Here is a 15,944-nt window from a genome sequence, read left to right on the forward strand (position 1 = left end):
ATACTTATAAATAATCTGGAAAAGGGAGCAATGAATGAGGTGATCAAATTCATAGATAACATAAAATCTTTCAAGGCTGTTAGATAATGAGCTGATTGTGAGGAATCCCAGGAGGACTGTGATAGGCTGAGGGATTGAGCATCTAACATAGTACATAGTAAATGATGGAAGATAAAGACCACATTTTTTAGTGTAGAGACAGGTGAATACAAAATTAGTGGATTATGCACTTCTACCAGCAGATGGAGACAGTGCAAAACTGACATCACAGCATATATACCCCTGCAGTGACATCAGCCCTCCAGTAATCTCTAGAGATGTGAATCGTGTGCCCGATCGTCTTAACGATCGGGTTCGGCTGGAGGGAGAAAAAAATCTGATCGCTGGAGATGTGATGTGAAAATCGTTAATTTTTTTTTAGTGAGGCCCGACCATTTAAAATTGACCCCTTACCTTCCCCCACCCCCCGAACCCCCCAAAAACGTTTTACCTTCCCCCACCCCCCCGAACCCCCCCAAAACTTTTTACGAGTACCTGGTGGTCCAGTGGGGGCGCGGAGACCGATCTCCCACTCTCGGGCCATCGGCCCCATTTTGGCTGCCACTCAAAAATGGCGCCGATGGCCCGATTAAAAAACCCCCCACCCGGCCCTTTAAAGATGACCCCTTAGCTTCTCCCACCCTCCCGATCCCCCAAAACATTTTTAAATTACCGTCGGCTGCCAATCATAAAGATGGCGCCGGCCAGCCAGTGCTCCTTACCATGTGACAGGGGCTGGCCAATGGCACAGATACCCTGTCACATGGTAAGGGCAAAGGGCCATCGGCGCCATCTTTATGATTGGCGCACTGTACCGATTTTTGACGATTTAAAAAATATCGGATGATTTTTTTAAATCGTCAAAAAACTATTCACATCCCTAGTAATCTCCATCTCCAGCAGATGGTGGATGTGCATCTCCCTACAGGCGATTGCTTTAAAGTTTTGAACGAGAAAAGAAGAGGAAATTTAATTCGCCCTTATCTCCTGTACTGATACCATAAGGTCCCTCCCTCAGTTGAGAATTCCTGAGGTAATTTACATGGTCCTTCAGATGAGTTCTGTTACAATCCGGCCTGTGGCAGGAGCCACAAGCCGCCTCTCCACCTCCTTTTCTGCTTCTTATGCAGCCCGGAGGCTACCGATGCCTGTCCCATGTGGCTGGAGCCACACTTCTGCAGTTTCAGCGCTCTGGGGCCATCTCTGCTCAGCTGCTGCACGGCGGGCCAGCCAGGAGGCTGCCGACGCATTTCACACATGGCTGAAGCTGCGCTACTTCTGCCTGAGCGGCCCGAAGGCCGCTGGCACTTCCATCATGCGGCTGCAGCTGCGCTACTGCATCTTAAGTGGCCTGGAGGCTGCTGAAGCTCCCTACATGCAGCTGGAGCCACGCCACAGCATTTTCTGTGGCCTGCAGGCCGCCAACATCATTCTCATGTGGCCCGGAGGCCACCAACTTACCTTCAGCAATCCGTGGGTAGGGCCCCTCATCCCCGGCCTTGCCTGATGCCCGAAGCCATCCTTGGTCCATCTTCAGCAACCTGGATGCTGCCACTCACCTCGGGGCCTGTCCTGCGACCTAGTTCCTGCTCCTGCATGCCTCGGTGTCTTCATTGCAGCAGAGCCGCTATCCAAGGTCCTGCCCCTTCTCTTAAGGTGCGAATCCGCACCTCCTCTCCTCTCTTAAAGGTACAGCCAGGGAGTGGTGCACTTCTGACATCATCGTGGGAGTCACCTCTTCAGCCCTATAAAAGGGGCTCATCGTCACTTCAACCTTGCCTTCACAAAGAGCCAGTCCTCCTTAGGACTTCTCTGCAATCCAGCTTCTCAAGGCACTTTGTTCTATGTGGGATCCCATGTCTTTGTCTTCTCCTGGTCTCTCGTCTCATCTCATCTGGAACACAGCTTCTGTGTTCCAGATGTTCCTGATGTTTGTCAGTCAGATGTCTTCACGTCTAGATGTCTCCTTTTTCCGGATGACCTTCCTTCTTCATGGCAACGCAAGTCTCCAAGAGGTTCCAGCTTTTATTTTCCTTATCTTGTCTTCATCACTGAGGCATTCCCTCGAATCTTCAACCCTGTCTGGATCCTCTGATTCTTCTACTTGCCTCCACTCCATGAATGAACTCTTTTTCCTGTTCCGTCTTGGTGTGGTCCGTGCTTGGCCTTGATTGGCTGTGTATGGCACACTTCGGTACAGGCTTTGTCGGAGTCTTCACTTCATCTTCTCTTCTTCCTATGTGAGGAACCACCACGTGGTCCGTGACCTGTCTTCATTGGCTGAGTAGGGCGCGTAATGTGTAGTACCGACTCAGCATTCTGCAAGCAACTCGAGTAGGGAACCACTAGCGTGGTCCCTGACTGGCCTACCCAGCTGTGTAGTGCGCTCTGCCTGCATGGTCCGGGACCAGTCTGGCTAGGTTGTGTAGGGCGCGTGATGTGCAGTACCGACTCAGTACTCTTCAAGCAACTCATGGCCCTCCTGAGTTTCTTCCTCTGTGACCAGAGTCTCACTTCACTCCACGTATCCAGAATCTCTTTTCTTTCTATGTGTTCAGAGTCTCATCTCACTCCATGTTTCCAGAGTGTCATTCCACTCCATGTATCCAGAGTCTTGTCTCACTTCAAGTCTTCGACTTCATTGATGTCTTCATCCTTCAACCACTGTCCGTCCAGTTGCAGTCGCTGCTTCCATGTGGCGGCTCCGAAAGGACTATCGAGTAGTCGAAGGACCACTCTCGAGACCAACATTGCGTTGAGTGTCTCTACTGCATACAGATTTGGCTGTGGCCAAGGTTCCAGCAATACCAGCTTATACTTGCACACTCTTCACCTGCCTCAGCGCTTGCCAGAGCTCCTCTGCGGCTGTGTCGTGGTCCAAGGGTACACAAAATCACCAGAGATGATGTGGGTCCGCTACCCGTGTTCCCCCAACAAGTGCTTTGGTCTGGTAGCTTGTTTTTCAACTGGCATGATCTTAGCTGTAAAAAACAGCTGTAAGGCAAGTGGGTGCAAGAAGCCTAGAGAGCCGGTGAAGGTCTATTCCCTCTCCCCTCCACCCCCCATAGCTGGAGACCGACCTTGTATTCAGCCAGGATGGGCTGGGCTCAGGTAAAGGGTATTGTTAAAAAAAAAAAAAAGGATGAAAAGAAGGGGAATTGAGTAGGTATTCCTCCTCCCCCCCCCCCCCCCCCCCCCCGGTCTCCGTGCTCGGCATGCGATCAGACGGTCGTTCCCGCCTCCGGTGGAGTTCTGGGGATGGGGCAACCAGGAGGGTTTGAACAGACCTTGTGGCTAGGCCCAGCTCCAAGGCTCTTCCAGATTTCTGCGTGGTAGACCGCAGTGGCGTTTTTGCATGATTTTTGTGCATCACAGATTGCCCTCTTCAGTTTCCTCGGATCGTTCTAGTGTGCCCGACTATGTGGCCTGTTGTGCATTTGGTTGAACGCCTAGTTGGGTGCCTAGTTAGGTGCATAGGATTGCCTACCAGGGTGCCTATTTGAGTGCACATGAATGTGCCTTTTTTGTGCACACACACATTTTGCACATGCACGCCATGCATTGCCTTTCAAGTGTATTCTTGAAATTGTATTTGTGAAAATTCATAAATAAAAAACAAAAACCAAAAACTGAACACTAGGGATGTGTGTTCATTTTGGATGAATTAGGCAATTTCATTGAAATTGCTTAATTCGTCCTGTTTCGGGAAACCCGAAAAACAAACGGAATTTTTCCAAATTTTTGGAAACATTAATTTCTTGGGTTAGCGCGCACTAACTCCCCGTTAGTGCGCACTAACATTTAAACATTAGTGCGCACTAACCCCAAATTTCGGGTTCCCCGAAAAATAAAAAGCCCGAACCACGGGAAAACAAAATTTCCCGCAGCGGGCTGAATCCGAAGCCCGAACCGATAGGACAAAAAGCACAAACAGCCATCACAGCTTTCCACACTGTACACAGAGAAAAGCCTCAGTGGGGCTTAGCCCAAAAGGACTGCTTAATCCGCCAGGCTGCCCATATCCCTTAAACTCCCTCAGGGGCAGAAACGATGTCCTATCCAAAACCCTCCTTCTCAGTTTTATTTTTATTTATTTATTTGTTTGTTTTTAAGCTTTACCTGAGCTCAGACTGTCCTGGCTGAGTACAGAGTCAGTCTCCGGCTGCAGGGAGAGAAGACATATACTGTCTCCGTCACACTCGGCTTCCTGCACTCGCTGCCTTTCAGCTGTTTGAAAAGCTAAGTCTGTGCCAGCTGAAAAACCAGTTACTGGCCGATGGCACTCATCTGAGAGACTGCAGAAACCACCTCAGGAATTCTCAACTGGGGAAGGGACCAATTGTATCACCGCAGGAGAGCAGGGTAAATTAAATGTCATTCTTTTTCTCCTTCTAAAACTTAAAGCAATCTCCAGAAGGGAGATGCACGTCCACCATCTGCTGGAGATGGAGAATACTGTCCGGCTGATGTCACTGCAGGAGTATATATATACTGTGATGTCAGCTTTGTTCCATCTCCATCTGCTGGTAGAGGTGCATAACTCGTGGTTCTGAATTCATCTGTTTGGACACTAAGAAATGAATGGAATAGTGCTGAAGGAAGAACAGGAAATAAAAGAAAGGATGTTAGAGATACTGAAGAGTACAAAACGCAGAGAGAGAAGTAGAACAAAGAGAGTAGAAAGGAAAGGGAATCAGCAGCAGAAAATAGGTTTTCCAAAGGTTGAAAACTGTTGTATTGGATGATGAAGAATATTTCTGAACTAATAATAATAACAAAAAAAAATCTCATGGGACCTTGTGCAAAGAATCATGGCATGCAGAGAGAGAATTTACACAACTGCAAATGCAAAATTTGGTTGATTCAGTTTTTTCCCAGGATTTAAATATGCTTACTGTTTATGATTGGGTCCTACCAGGAAACTGCATGTTCTGAAATTAAAACGGCTACACTTTTTCCCTGTGGAGACTCCCCTAGATGCGTCTGTAATAAACTGCTCCTTGGTCACTACTGATACCAGTGAGACAAAATGACCCAGATTTGCTAGTCAGAAATCTGAAATTCCTAACTGTTGTAGATGTATGGGATGAGAGTTGTGGGGGTTCCTGTCTCCTCTCCCTTACCCCTCCTCAATTCTTGCTGCAGGTACATTGCAATAACATGTTCACCAAAGGAGTGAAGATTTTCCGGGAGGTCCATTGCTACTTCCGTTCTGAAACCAGTGAGTGGGAGCAGAGCTCTATCTCATCTGTGCTGGTCCTGGATGACACCAACCCCAGTGCTCGATTTGTCACAGTACTGCTTCATCACCGCAGCGCCAGCACCATCAAGTGCCAGTACTACTTCTCAGATACCTGGATGATGTTCAGTGAGATCACCTTCCAGTCAGGTATGAGAACTAGCAGCCAAGAAAGAGTTTCTCTTTCCTTAGACTCACCAAAAACAACTATTACTTCCAAACCATAATGCATAGCTGAAAAATTTGATGTGGGACCCATGCAATTCAAAATGCACTTGGGAAAGAAAGGTGAAGAGGGTAACACATAAGTAGGACATGAAGCATCATTTTCTTATGCTATTAGAACATATTCCTTGTCCTTCTGCTCCACCAGTCAAGAACCTGTGGGTTTAGTCCCCTCAACCAGCAATTGGAGGCAGAGGTCTTTTTTTTTTTTTTTTAATGTGCAAAGAATCGGTGTCGGGGTGAACAAAGTATTTATTAATAATTAAAAACGGTGCTAACTCGGGCTGAGTTTCGCCCATCAACATAGGCAGTTTCACTCTTACTGCAGAAATTGTTGCGACCGTCGGTCTACGACGGCTTCACCCCGCCTACCCTTGCGGCTCCTCCCACTCACCTTGGACTACTGGCTGCTGCGGCGAATATCTGCTGACCTCTCCGGCGTCCCCGGACCAGCTTTGGTGCTGCTTCCCGCCATGCTCCTCCATACCATAGGGCGCGCGTGCGCGCTGCCCTCATCTTTATTTCCTCATTGGCGCAAATCTCAGGGGCGTCCCCCTGAGATGACTTCATGCTGCCGGATATTTAAGCCTACCTCTTTTGATAGCTAATCGAGTTAGCATCTACTCGGATTCTATGGATGGGATTCGCTCTCTGTACCGAAGCTACTCTGCCACTCCAGCAATATCTGGAACTCTTACCGCTAACGGGGTACCCGCTCCTCAGGGACCTCTTCTGCTTCTTTCAGGTGCTATCAGGAAACCGGTACTCGCTCCTCGAGGGCCCATGCTCCCTGAGATGCTGTCTGCATCTACAATCCTTTCTACTTGGAAGACTTCATTAACAGTATCCATCTGTGAGTACAACTACCTTCTATTCCACAGTTCTGCTTTCCTGGAACCAGGTACTCGCTCCTCGAGGGCCTGCCCTCTGTTCCAGGGCCAGACCTCTCATCTAGTCGAACCGCTGTGTGAGTACTATACCACTGACTCTCCCTGCTCTAAGGGATCAGGTACTCGCTCCTTGAGGGCCTGCTCTCCCTGTCTCAGAGCTTTTCCTATTCTATCTGGGACTCTGTATGTTTCTCACTGTGTATTCATAACTCTGTCTCTTTCCACTACAGCACAGCCAAGCAGAGGATCTGCTATTCCAGCGTCCTGTGGGATACTCGCCAAGCTGGTCTCAACATCTACTACTCACTACTGCCACCTCTGGTGGTTTCCAAAACTGTTTAAATATTCAGTCTGTGTTTGTGTGTCCAGAGTCTAGCCTGACACCGTGGTCCCTCATGGGACTGCCCCCCGTCGGCATGGTCAGCTGCCTCAGTGTCTAAGGATCCACCCAAACACCAATAACCATAACAGATTGCTAACTCCATGGATTTTGCTCAGCTCAATGCCTTGCAGGCCATCCCAGGCCTGGCCCTGTGCATTGCTGAACAACAAGACGCATTGGAGAAACTCACTACTGCGTTTCATCAGCTGCACGCACAGAAGAATCAAGGCTCTACTTCCAGTAATGAAGGTCAGTTACCTGAAGTAACTGTAAAGAGTACTGTGCCTCTTGCTGCTCCAGTTTGTTTCTCTGGAGAGATTCAAAGAACTAGAGGCTTCTTAAACCAGTGCTGCATGCATTTTGCATTACAGCCCTCTCACTTCCCTACAGCCTATGCCAAGACTACTTACATTCTATCTTATCTTGATGGAAGGGCCTTGTCTTGGGTCTCTGTGCTGAGGGAACGCAAAGATCCTATACTCCAGGATATTGACGGATTTATGGATTCGTTCAAGTCCGTTTTTTATGATCCTGCCCGACACAGTGTTGCTAATTCTGCTTTGGTGGACCTGAAGCAAGGCAACCAACCTCTGGCTGATTTTGCTATAGAGTCCAAGACTCTTGCTACCAAATTATTTTGGGACCCTAGATGCCTGAAAACCCTCTTCTTCAGAGGTTTGGATTCCCGCTTGAAGGACGAGCTGGCCGCTCGTGAGACACCTGACTCGCTGGATGAGCTAGTGGCCTTAGCTACTAGAATTGATCACTGGCTTCGTGATAAGGTGCAAGAACTCAAGCCTGGTAAAGGACCTGTTCAGAAAGAGGTTCGTGCTAAGCCTGCACTCAGGATGGTCCCTGTAATGCCTGTTGCCAATGGTGAAGAACCGATGCAACTTTGTCGCAGTATTCTGACATCTAAAGAGAGAAGACTTCGGAAGATGAATGGTTTGTGCATGTATTGTGGACAAGTTGGTCATGCAGTCCAAACATGCCCCATCTGTTCGGGAAGCAGACTGGCCTAAGTCTGCAAGAGGACTTTTCTTAGGCCTTACTACGCCCTCTCCTCTGCTCTCTCTCCCTGTCTCTCTGATCTGCGGACCATTGAAATTCCAAACCCTTGCCCTGGTGGACGTAGGGGCAGGAGGTAATTTTATTCTATGACGACTTGTGGAACATTTGAGGATTTCCCTCACCACTTTGAGGATTCCACTACTTCTATCGTCTATTCACGGAGAGCCATTACCTAGCGATGTTACCAGTTGTACCTAACCGGTACTCCTCTGCACCGGAGCCCTCCATACTGAGTCAATTTCCTTCTATGTGTTAGAGAAGGCCATGCACCCTATCGTTCTGGGGTTACCCTGGTTGCAGCTGCACATGCCACAATTCAACTGGGCTACATTGGAGCTCTCCCGTTGGGGCCCAGAATGTCATGGCAAATGCCTAAAGGATGTCTCTCCTATTCTCTGCATGCCTACAACTCCAGTGATGCCAGGGCTGCCACTTCAGTATGCATCATTCCATGATGTTTTCTCCAAAGAAGCTGCTGACATCCTTCTGCCACATAGATCTTATGACTGTGCCATAAGACTGAAACCTAATGCTTAACCTCATAAGGGACGTGTCTACCCACTGTCAGCGGTAGCGAATAAGGCCATGTCCGAGTACATCGAGGAAAACTTGCAAAAAGGTTTCATTAGACCATCTAAGTCTCCTGCGGGCGCAGGCTTCTTCTTCATGGGGAAGAAGGACAGTACTCTGCGTCCTTGTATCGACTATCGAGGTCTGAACAAGATCACGATTAAAGACCGATACCCCTTACTTCTGATCTCAGAGCTGTTTGACTTCAAGGAGCCAAGATATTCTCGAAACTTGACCTAAAGGGAGCCTATAACTTGGTTTGCATCCACGACGGCGACGAGTGGAAAACAGCCTTCAACACTTGAGGTGGCCATTTTGAATATTTGGTGATGCCCTTCGGCCTGTGCAACGCTCCTGCTGTGTTTCAGAACATGATGAATGACATTCTGTGGGACCTGTTGTATAAAAGTGTCGTCGTTTACCTAGATGATATCCTGATATTCTCACAGGATATGCCAACTCATCTAGCAGATGTCAAGCAAGTATTACTGAGACTTCTAGACCACCGCCTTTACGCCAAGCTGTCAAAGTGCGAATTTCATAAAGATTCCTTGCCTTACCTTGGCTATATCATATCAAAACAAGGCTTCTGGATGGATCCCCAAAAATTAGAGAGTATCAAGAATTGGTCTCAACCTACCAGTCTGAAGGCCCTGAGATGATTTTTGGGGTTCACAAATTACTATAGACGCTTTATAAAGAACTACTCTTCTTTAACTGTGCCCTTAACTGCAATGACACGGAAAGGGGCCAACGCTTCTAAAGGGTCTGCAGAGGCCATTTCCGCATTCAAGGATTTAAAGACTGCCTTTTCCACTGAGCCATGTCTATATCACCTGGACCCCAATAGACCCTTCATCGTGGAGGTTGACGCTTCAGATGTTGGAGTAGGGGCCGTGTTAAGCCAAACCGGAGATTCTAAGGCCTTACATCCCTGCTCTTTCTTCTTGCGACACTTTTCTCCTGCAGAGAAGAACTATGGGATCAGAGATAAAGAGCTCCTGGCTATTAAACTGGCATTCAAGGAATGGCAGCCTTGGCTCGAAGGCGCCCAACATTAAATTACCGTATTCACGGACCACAAGAATCTAGAGTATCTCCGTCATGCGCAACGTCTTAACCACAGACAAACCAGATGGTCCTTGTTTTTTAATCGCTTTGACTTCGTGCTCAAATATCACCCTGGAGACAAGAATACCAGAGCTGATGCCCTGTCACGCTCTTTCCTCTCTGAGGATGTTCCTGAAGAACCTCAGCACATCATCGACCCGAAGAAAGTCATCTTGGCGGCTACCCATTCTGTGCCTGCCGGTAAAACTATTGTGCCAAAACACCTCAGAAAGAAACTTCTATACTGGGCTCATGATTCCAAGCTGGCTGGCCATCCTGGTCAATGCTGTACCCTGCTGAAATTACAGAAGCACTATTGGTGGCCTACAAACAAGGAAGACACATACTCCTATGTAGCATCATGCTCCAACTGTGCCAAACATAAGCCTGCTTCTGGTCAGCCATGGGGATTGCTACAACCACTGCCAGCTCCAGAACAGCCATGGACTCACATCGCTACTGACTTTGTAGTTGATCTACCTCTTTCTGGAGGAATGAATACCATCTGGGTCACAGTTGACCATTTCAGCAAGATGGCTCATTTCGTGGCGCTGCCTGGCTTACCCTCAGCCTTGGAACTTGTGAAGCTCTTCATCACACACATCTTTCACCTTCATGGCCTACTGAAGCACATAGTCTCAGATAGAGGATCTCAATTCACGGCAAAATTCTGGAAGGCTTTGTGCAAGCTATTTGACATCTCTCTGGATTATACATCTGCCTATCATCCACAATCAAATGGCCAAACTGAAAGGATGAATAGGACCCTGAAACAGTTCATTCAGGCCTATGTGAGTTGCCATCAGAATAACTGTTACCATGTGCTGAATTCGCCATTAATTCACATCCAGCATCATCCACTGGATCAACACCTTTTGAAGTGGTATATGGATGTTTACCTTCACCACCACTTTCACTGAAGCTCTCAGTGTCATCCCCAGCAGCTCAATCCACTGCTGACGATATCCATCAACTATGGACAGACTAAAGAAATGCTAATTAAAGCGGATGATCGAGCTAAGAAGTCCTACGGTGCTCACCATTCTAAAGTGCCTGTGTTTCAACCTGGTGACAAAGTCTGGCTATCAACTAAGCATCTGAGACTAAAGTTACCCTCCACTCGATTTGCTCCTCGCTACATTGGACCATTTCCAATTCTCCGACATCTTGGCAACATTACATACAGTCTGAAGCTACCGCCTGGATTGAAAATCCACAACACATTCCACGTTTCACTTCTGAAACCACTCATTCTCAGTGAGTTCTCATCCAAGTCTCCTGAACCATCTTCTATCAATGCAAAAGAAGCCCTAGAATACAAGGTCAATGCCATTCTAGATGTAAGAAGACATGACAAAACTTGGGAATACCTTCTGTGTTGGGAAGGTTATGGCCCCGAAGAAAATTCTTGGGAGCCGATGGCTAATATCCTTGATAAAGTGATGCTTCATTAGTTTCACCAGATGCATCCTCAGAAACCAAGACCTGGTATAAGAGTTGGAGTCCACCCTTTGAAGGGGGTACTTTTGCGACTGTTGGTCTACGACGGCTTCGCCCCGCCTACCTCACTCTTCTTGTGGCTCCTCCTGCTCACCTCAGATTACTGGCTGCCGCGGCTTCTGTCTGCCGACCTCTCCGGGGTCCCCGGACCGGCTTTGGTGCTGCTTTCTGCCATGCTCCTCCAAAGTACCATAGAGCGCGCGCGCGCGCCGCCCTCATCTTTATTTCCTCATTGGCGCGAACCTCAGGGGCGTCCCCCTGAGATGATGTCACACTGCCCGGATATTTAAGCTTACCTCTTTTGCTAGCTAATTGAGTTAGCATCTACTCGGATTCTACGGATGGGATTCGCTCTCCGTACTGAAGCTACTCTGCCACTCCAGCGATATCTGGAACTCTTACCGCTAATGGGGTACCCTCTCCTCTGGGCCTCTTCTGCTTCTTTCAGGTGCTATCAGTAAACCGGTACTTGCTCCTCGAGGGCCCATGTTCTCTGAGAGCTGCCTGCATCTACAATCCTTTCTACTTGGAAGACTTTACTAACAGTATCCATCTGTGAGTACAACTACCATCTATTCCACAGTACTACTTTCTTGGAACCAGGTGCTCGCTCCTCGAGGGCCTGCCCTCTGTTCCAGTGCCAGACCTCTCATCTAGTCGAACCGCTGTGTGAGTACTATACCACTGAGTCTCCCTGCTCTAAGGGATCAGGTACTTGCTCCTCGAAGGCCTGCTCTCCCTGTCTCAGAGCTTTTCCTATTCTATCTGGGACTCTGTATGTTTCTCACTGTGTACTCATAACTCTCAGCTTCTTTCCACTACTTCTTTCCACTACAGCACAGCCAACTGTTCTCCAGCGTCCTGTGGGATACTCGCCCAGCCGGGCTCAACATCTACTGCTCACTACTGCCACCTTCGGTGGTTTCCAAAACTGTTTAAATAAAGATTCAACATGTGTTTCTGTGTCCAGAGTCTAGCCTGACACCGTGGTCCCTCACAGGACTGCCCCCTGTGGGCGTGGTCAGCTGCCACAGTGTCCAAGGGTCCACCTAAACACCAATAACCATAACAGAAATATAAAGAAAATATTTTAAAAACGGGGAAAAAAAGTGCACTACTGTGTCTTAAAAAATGCAGCATTTTCTAAATTTAAAATGCTTGCCGCTCCGTTTATAGTTCTATATCTCTGTCAGCATGGCATTGGTTTTAAACTGGGCACTGTCGCACTTGCATCACATAAAAGTTAATAGTGCACCATACTGTCTTTAAAAACCGTAGTCTTTTCTGGATGTAAATGCTTACTGCTCCGTGTATAGTCCTATATTACTGTTAGCACCGGCACCAATTAAAACTGTTGTGCTTAATTAATACATTGTGGGGCGGATTTTAAGAGCCCTGCTCGCGTAAATCCGCCCGGATTTACGCGAGCAGGGCCCTGCGCGCCGGTAAGCCTATTTTACATAGGCCTACCGGCGCGCGCAGACCCCGGGACTCGCGTACGTCCCGGGGTTTTCGGAGGGGGGCGTGTCGGGGGGCGGGCCCGGTCGTCGCGGCGTTTCGGGGGCGTGTCGGCAGCGTTTTGGGGGCGGGTACGGGGGCGTGGCTACGGCCCGGGGCGGTCCGGGGGCGTGGCCGCGCCCTCCGTACCCGCCCCCAGGTCGCGGCCCGGCGCGCAGCAGGCCCGCTGGCGCGCGGGGATTTACGTCTCCCTCCGGGAGGCGTAAATCCCCCGACAAAGGTAAGGGGGGGGTGTAGACAGGGCCGGGTGGGTGGGTTAGGTAGGGGAAGGGAGGGTAAGGTGAGGGGAGGGCAAAGGAAAGTTCCCTCCGAGGCCGCTCCGATTTCGGAGCGGCCTTGGAGGGAACGGGGGGAGGCAGCGCGGCTCGGCGCGCACAGGCTATACAAAATCGATAGCCTTGCGCGCGCCGATCCAGGATTTTAGTGGATACGCGCAGCTCCGCGCGTATCTACTAAAATCCAGCGTACTTTTGCTTGAGTCTGATGCGCAAGCAAAAGTAGGCTGATCGCGCTTCTTTTAAAATCTACCCCTGTATGTTCTCTTACTATAAAAATATAAAGAAAATATAAAAGAGGAAAGAAGTGCACCATTGTGTCTTAAAAAATGCAGCCTTTTCTAAATTTTAAATACTTGCTGCTCTGTTTACAGTTCTACATTGCTGTCAGCATGGCATTTGTTTTAAACTGGGCACAGTCACGTTTGTATCACATAAAAGTTAACAGCTGCTAAATACATTTGCTTCTATCATTTTTTTTAAACTAAATCGAGTATTTGTGAAAAAGAACTTACTTAGATTCTGTAGTGGTGTTATGGTTTGTGGGTTAGTGAACCCGAGGCGCGAGGCGTTACAGCCTGTGGGGAGGAGCCCCACAGGTCCGCGCCATCAGGAGGCGGGTTATCGGCACAGGCGGCGGGTTGTGAGCTCCATTGTGAGCCTAAAGTCACGTTTAGGCTCACAATGGAGCTAACCCCCGCGGGATGGTAGACTGAAGGAGGTTCTCCGGGAGGTCAACCCCAAGGGGGCGCAGCTGCAACGTGATGGACGTAGGAGGGAACATAGACCACCCACAGGTGGTGAGTCCAGTCTCAGCCTCAGCTGCTGGTGTAGATAGGAACCTGGAGAGTGGAGGTGATGCCAGAGATGAAGCAGTAGCTGACCCGAGGAATGGGACAATAGCCAGACAAGGACAAACTGGGATCTAGCCCCGAGGAGCGGAGCAGGACTAGGTAGATCTCTGGAGTGAAGGTGCAACCTGAAGAGTGAGCAAGCGCTGTCAGTCTTTAGACAAGGATACGGGTCCAGCCCTGAAGAGTGAGGAGGCCAGACGAAGAACTCACTGATACTGCGATGATCCAGAAGAGACTCAAGTAGCTGGGGCCAAGGCAGCATTGGACCCAAGAGGCGCAGAGCCAGCGCAAGGAGCGGGGTAGGCCAGGGGAGCAAGTCCCCAATGAAGCACACACTGACCCCTGAGGAGCAAGTGCCAGACAGGGTCCAAGGAATAGCAGCAGGCGACGTCTCAGGGATCCACAGGAGCACAGTGCAGGATGGAACTTGTTGCCAAGTTGGTTTGCTGGGGGTGATGGTGGAGCTTATGAATGAAAGGCTATTGACGTCATCACAGTGGGACGCCCTCGAGGTTCCCGCTGAAGAGGCTTCAAAAGCGTGTATGACGTGCATGCACACCTAGGAAGGCCCAGCGTCAGAGCAGGAAATGGCGGCGTCCATGCCGCCGAGGAGAATCCCGCAGAATGTGGCGATGCAAACAAGCCCTTGCAGCGAGCAGTCCCGGGGAGGACAGGAGAGCAGTGCAGGAGGTGAGCACTCACGGTTGTAGCCATCTGCGACTGACAAGTTGGTTTCCTGGGGGTGATGGTGAAGCTTATGATTGAGAGGCTAATGACGTCATCACAGCGGGACGCCCCCGAGTTTCCCGCCGAAGAGACTTCAAAAGCATACATGACGTGCATGTGCACCTAGGAAGGCCCAGCGTCGGAGCAGGAAATGGCGGCGTCCATGCCACCGAGGAGAGTCCCGCAGAATGTGGCGATGCAACAAGCACTTGCAGCGAGCAGTCCCGGGGAGGACAGGAGAGCAGTGCAGGAGGTGAGCACTCGCAGTTGCAGCCATCTGCGACTGACAGGCGTAACAGTACCCAACTGTTAAGACCCCTCCCCAGGGGTTTGGGCTTATGAGGATGGTCGATATGGAACTGTTACAGAAGGTCCTTGTCCAAGATGGTAGCCATGGGTTCCCAACTGTTCTCCTCAGGACCAAACCCTTCCCATAAAAGGAGGCACTCCCATTTTCTCCCATGCTTTCAGATATCCAAGACTCCCAAACTTGGTAGGTGATGTCGGCTTCCAAAGACAGCGGAACTGGGTCAGGTGGCTTCTTGGAGAATCCTGAGAGAATTAGCGGCTTGAGTAGTGAAATGTGGAATGCGTTGTGGATCTTGAGTGATGGAGGCAGTTGAAGCAATATGTAACAGGCAACATAACACTGGAAATGGTCCAATGTATCAGGGGGCAAACCGAGCTGAGGGCAGTTTGAGGTGAATGAACTTAGTGCTGAGCCATACCTTATCTCCAGGTTGAAACTGGGGTGCAGCACGGTGATGGGCGTCAAAAGCCTTCTTTGATCTTTGGGCAGCCTTTTCGAGCAACTGTTGGGTACTTTGCTACAGCTGATGTAGTTCCTGGGCAGTTGTCTGCGCTGCCGGAGAAGCAACAGACAGCGGGAGTGGAAGCGGTGGCAAAAGTTGGCAACCTTAGACCAGTTGGATAGGCAAAGACCCTGTGGAGGAGGATATGTGGGAATTCAGCGTGAGCTCTGCCCAGGGTAACAGGCTAGCCCAATTGACTTGCCGCAGGCTCATGTAGGCTCACAGGAACTGCTTAAGGGTTGTGTTAGTTCTCTCGGTTTGACCATTGGCTTGAGGGTGGCCGAGGAAAAGTCCAATGAAATATCAAACTTCTTACATAGTGATTTCCAGAAGCGAGCGGTAAATTGAACCCTACGGTCTGAGAGGGTGTGTCTGGGTAGGCCGTGGAGCCAAAAAACGTGTTTAAAAAACAATTTGGCCAATTGAGGTGCCGTAGGAAGGCCAGGTAGAGCCACGAAATGCGCCATCTTAGAGAAGCGGTCGACAGTGACCCAAATTTCCGTTGGAGATGGGAAGATCCACGATAAAATCGGTGGCTATATGGGTCCAGGGTTCACTGGGGATGGAGAGTGGCTGTAGAAGTCCCCAAGGTTTCCCCACCGGAGGTTTGTGCTGGGCACACGTAGGACAGGACTCTACATATGCTTGGGTGTTTTTTCGCATGGTAGGCCACCAGTAGTAGCGCTGCAGAGTGGAGAGAGTCCTGGACTGACCTGGGTGCCCTGAGGTCAAT

The 15,944-nt window shown here is 49.5% G+C and overlaps 1 protein-coding gene across 2 annotated transcripts in view; it reads left to right on the forward strand.

The window, feature by feature from the left end:
* Window positions 1–15,944, forward strand: part of DDR2 (discoidin domain receptor tyrosine kinase 2) — a 662,671-nt gene that overhangs the window by 269,853 nt on the left and 376,874 nt on the right. For both annotated transcript variants that reach the window (XM_029618162.1, XM_029618161.1), the window contains exon 8: window positions 5,185–5,428. In XM_029618162.1, the coding sequence (XP_029474022.1) occupies window positions 5,185–5,428 (244 nt within the window). The remainder of the gene's footprint in view (window positions 1–5,184; window positions 5,429–15,944) is intronic.

This window comes from Rhinatrema bivittatum, chromosome 10, assembly GCF_901001135.1.
Source record: "Rhinatrema bivittatum chromosome 10, aRhiBiv1.1, whole genome shotgun sequence".
Classification (NCBI taxonomy): domain Eukaryota; kingdom Metazoa; phylum Chordata; class Amphibia; order Gymnophiona; family Rhinatrematidae; genus Rhinatrema; species Rhinatrema bivittatum.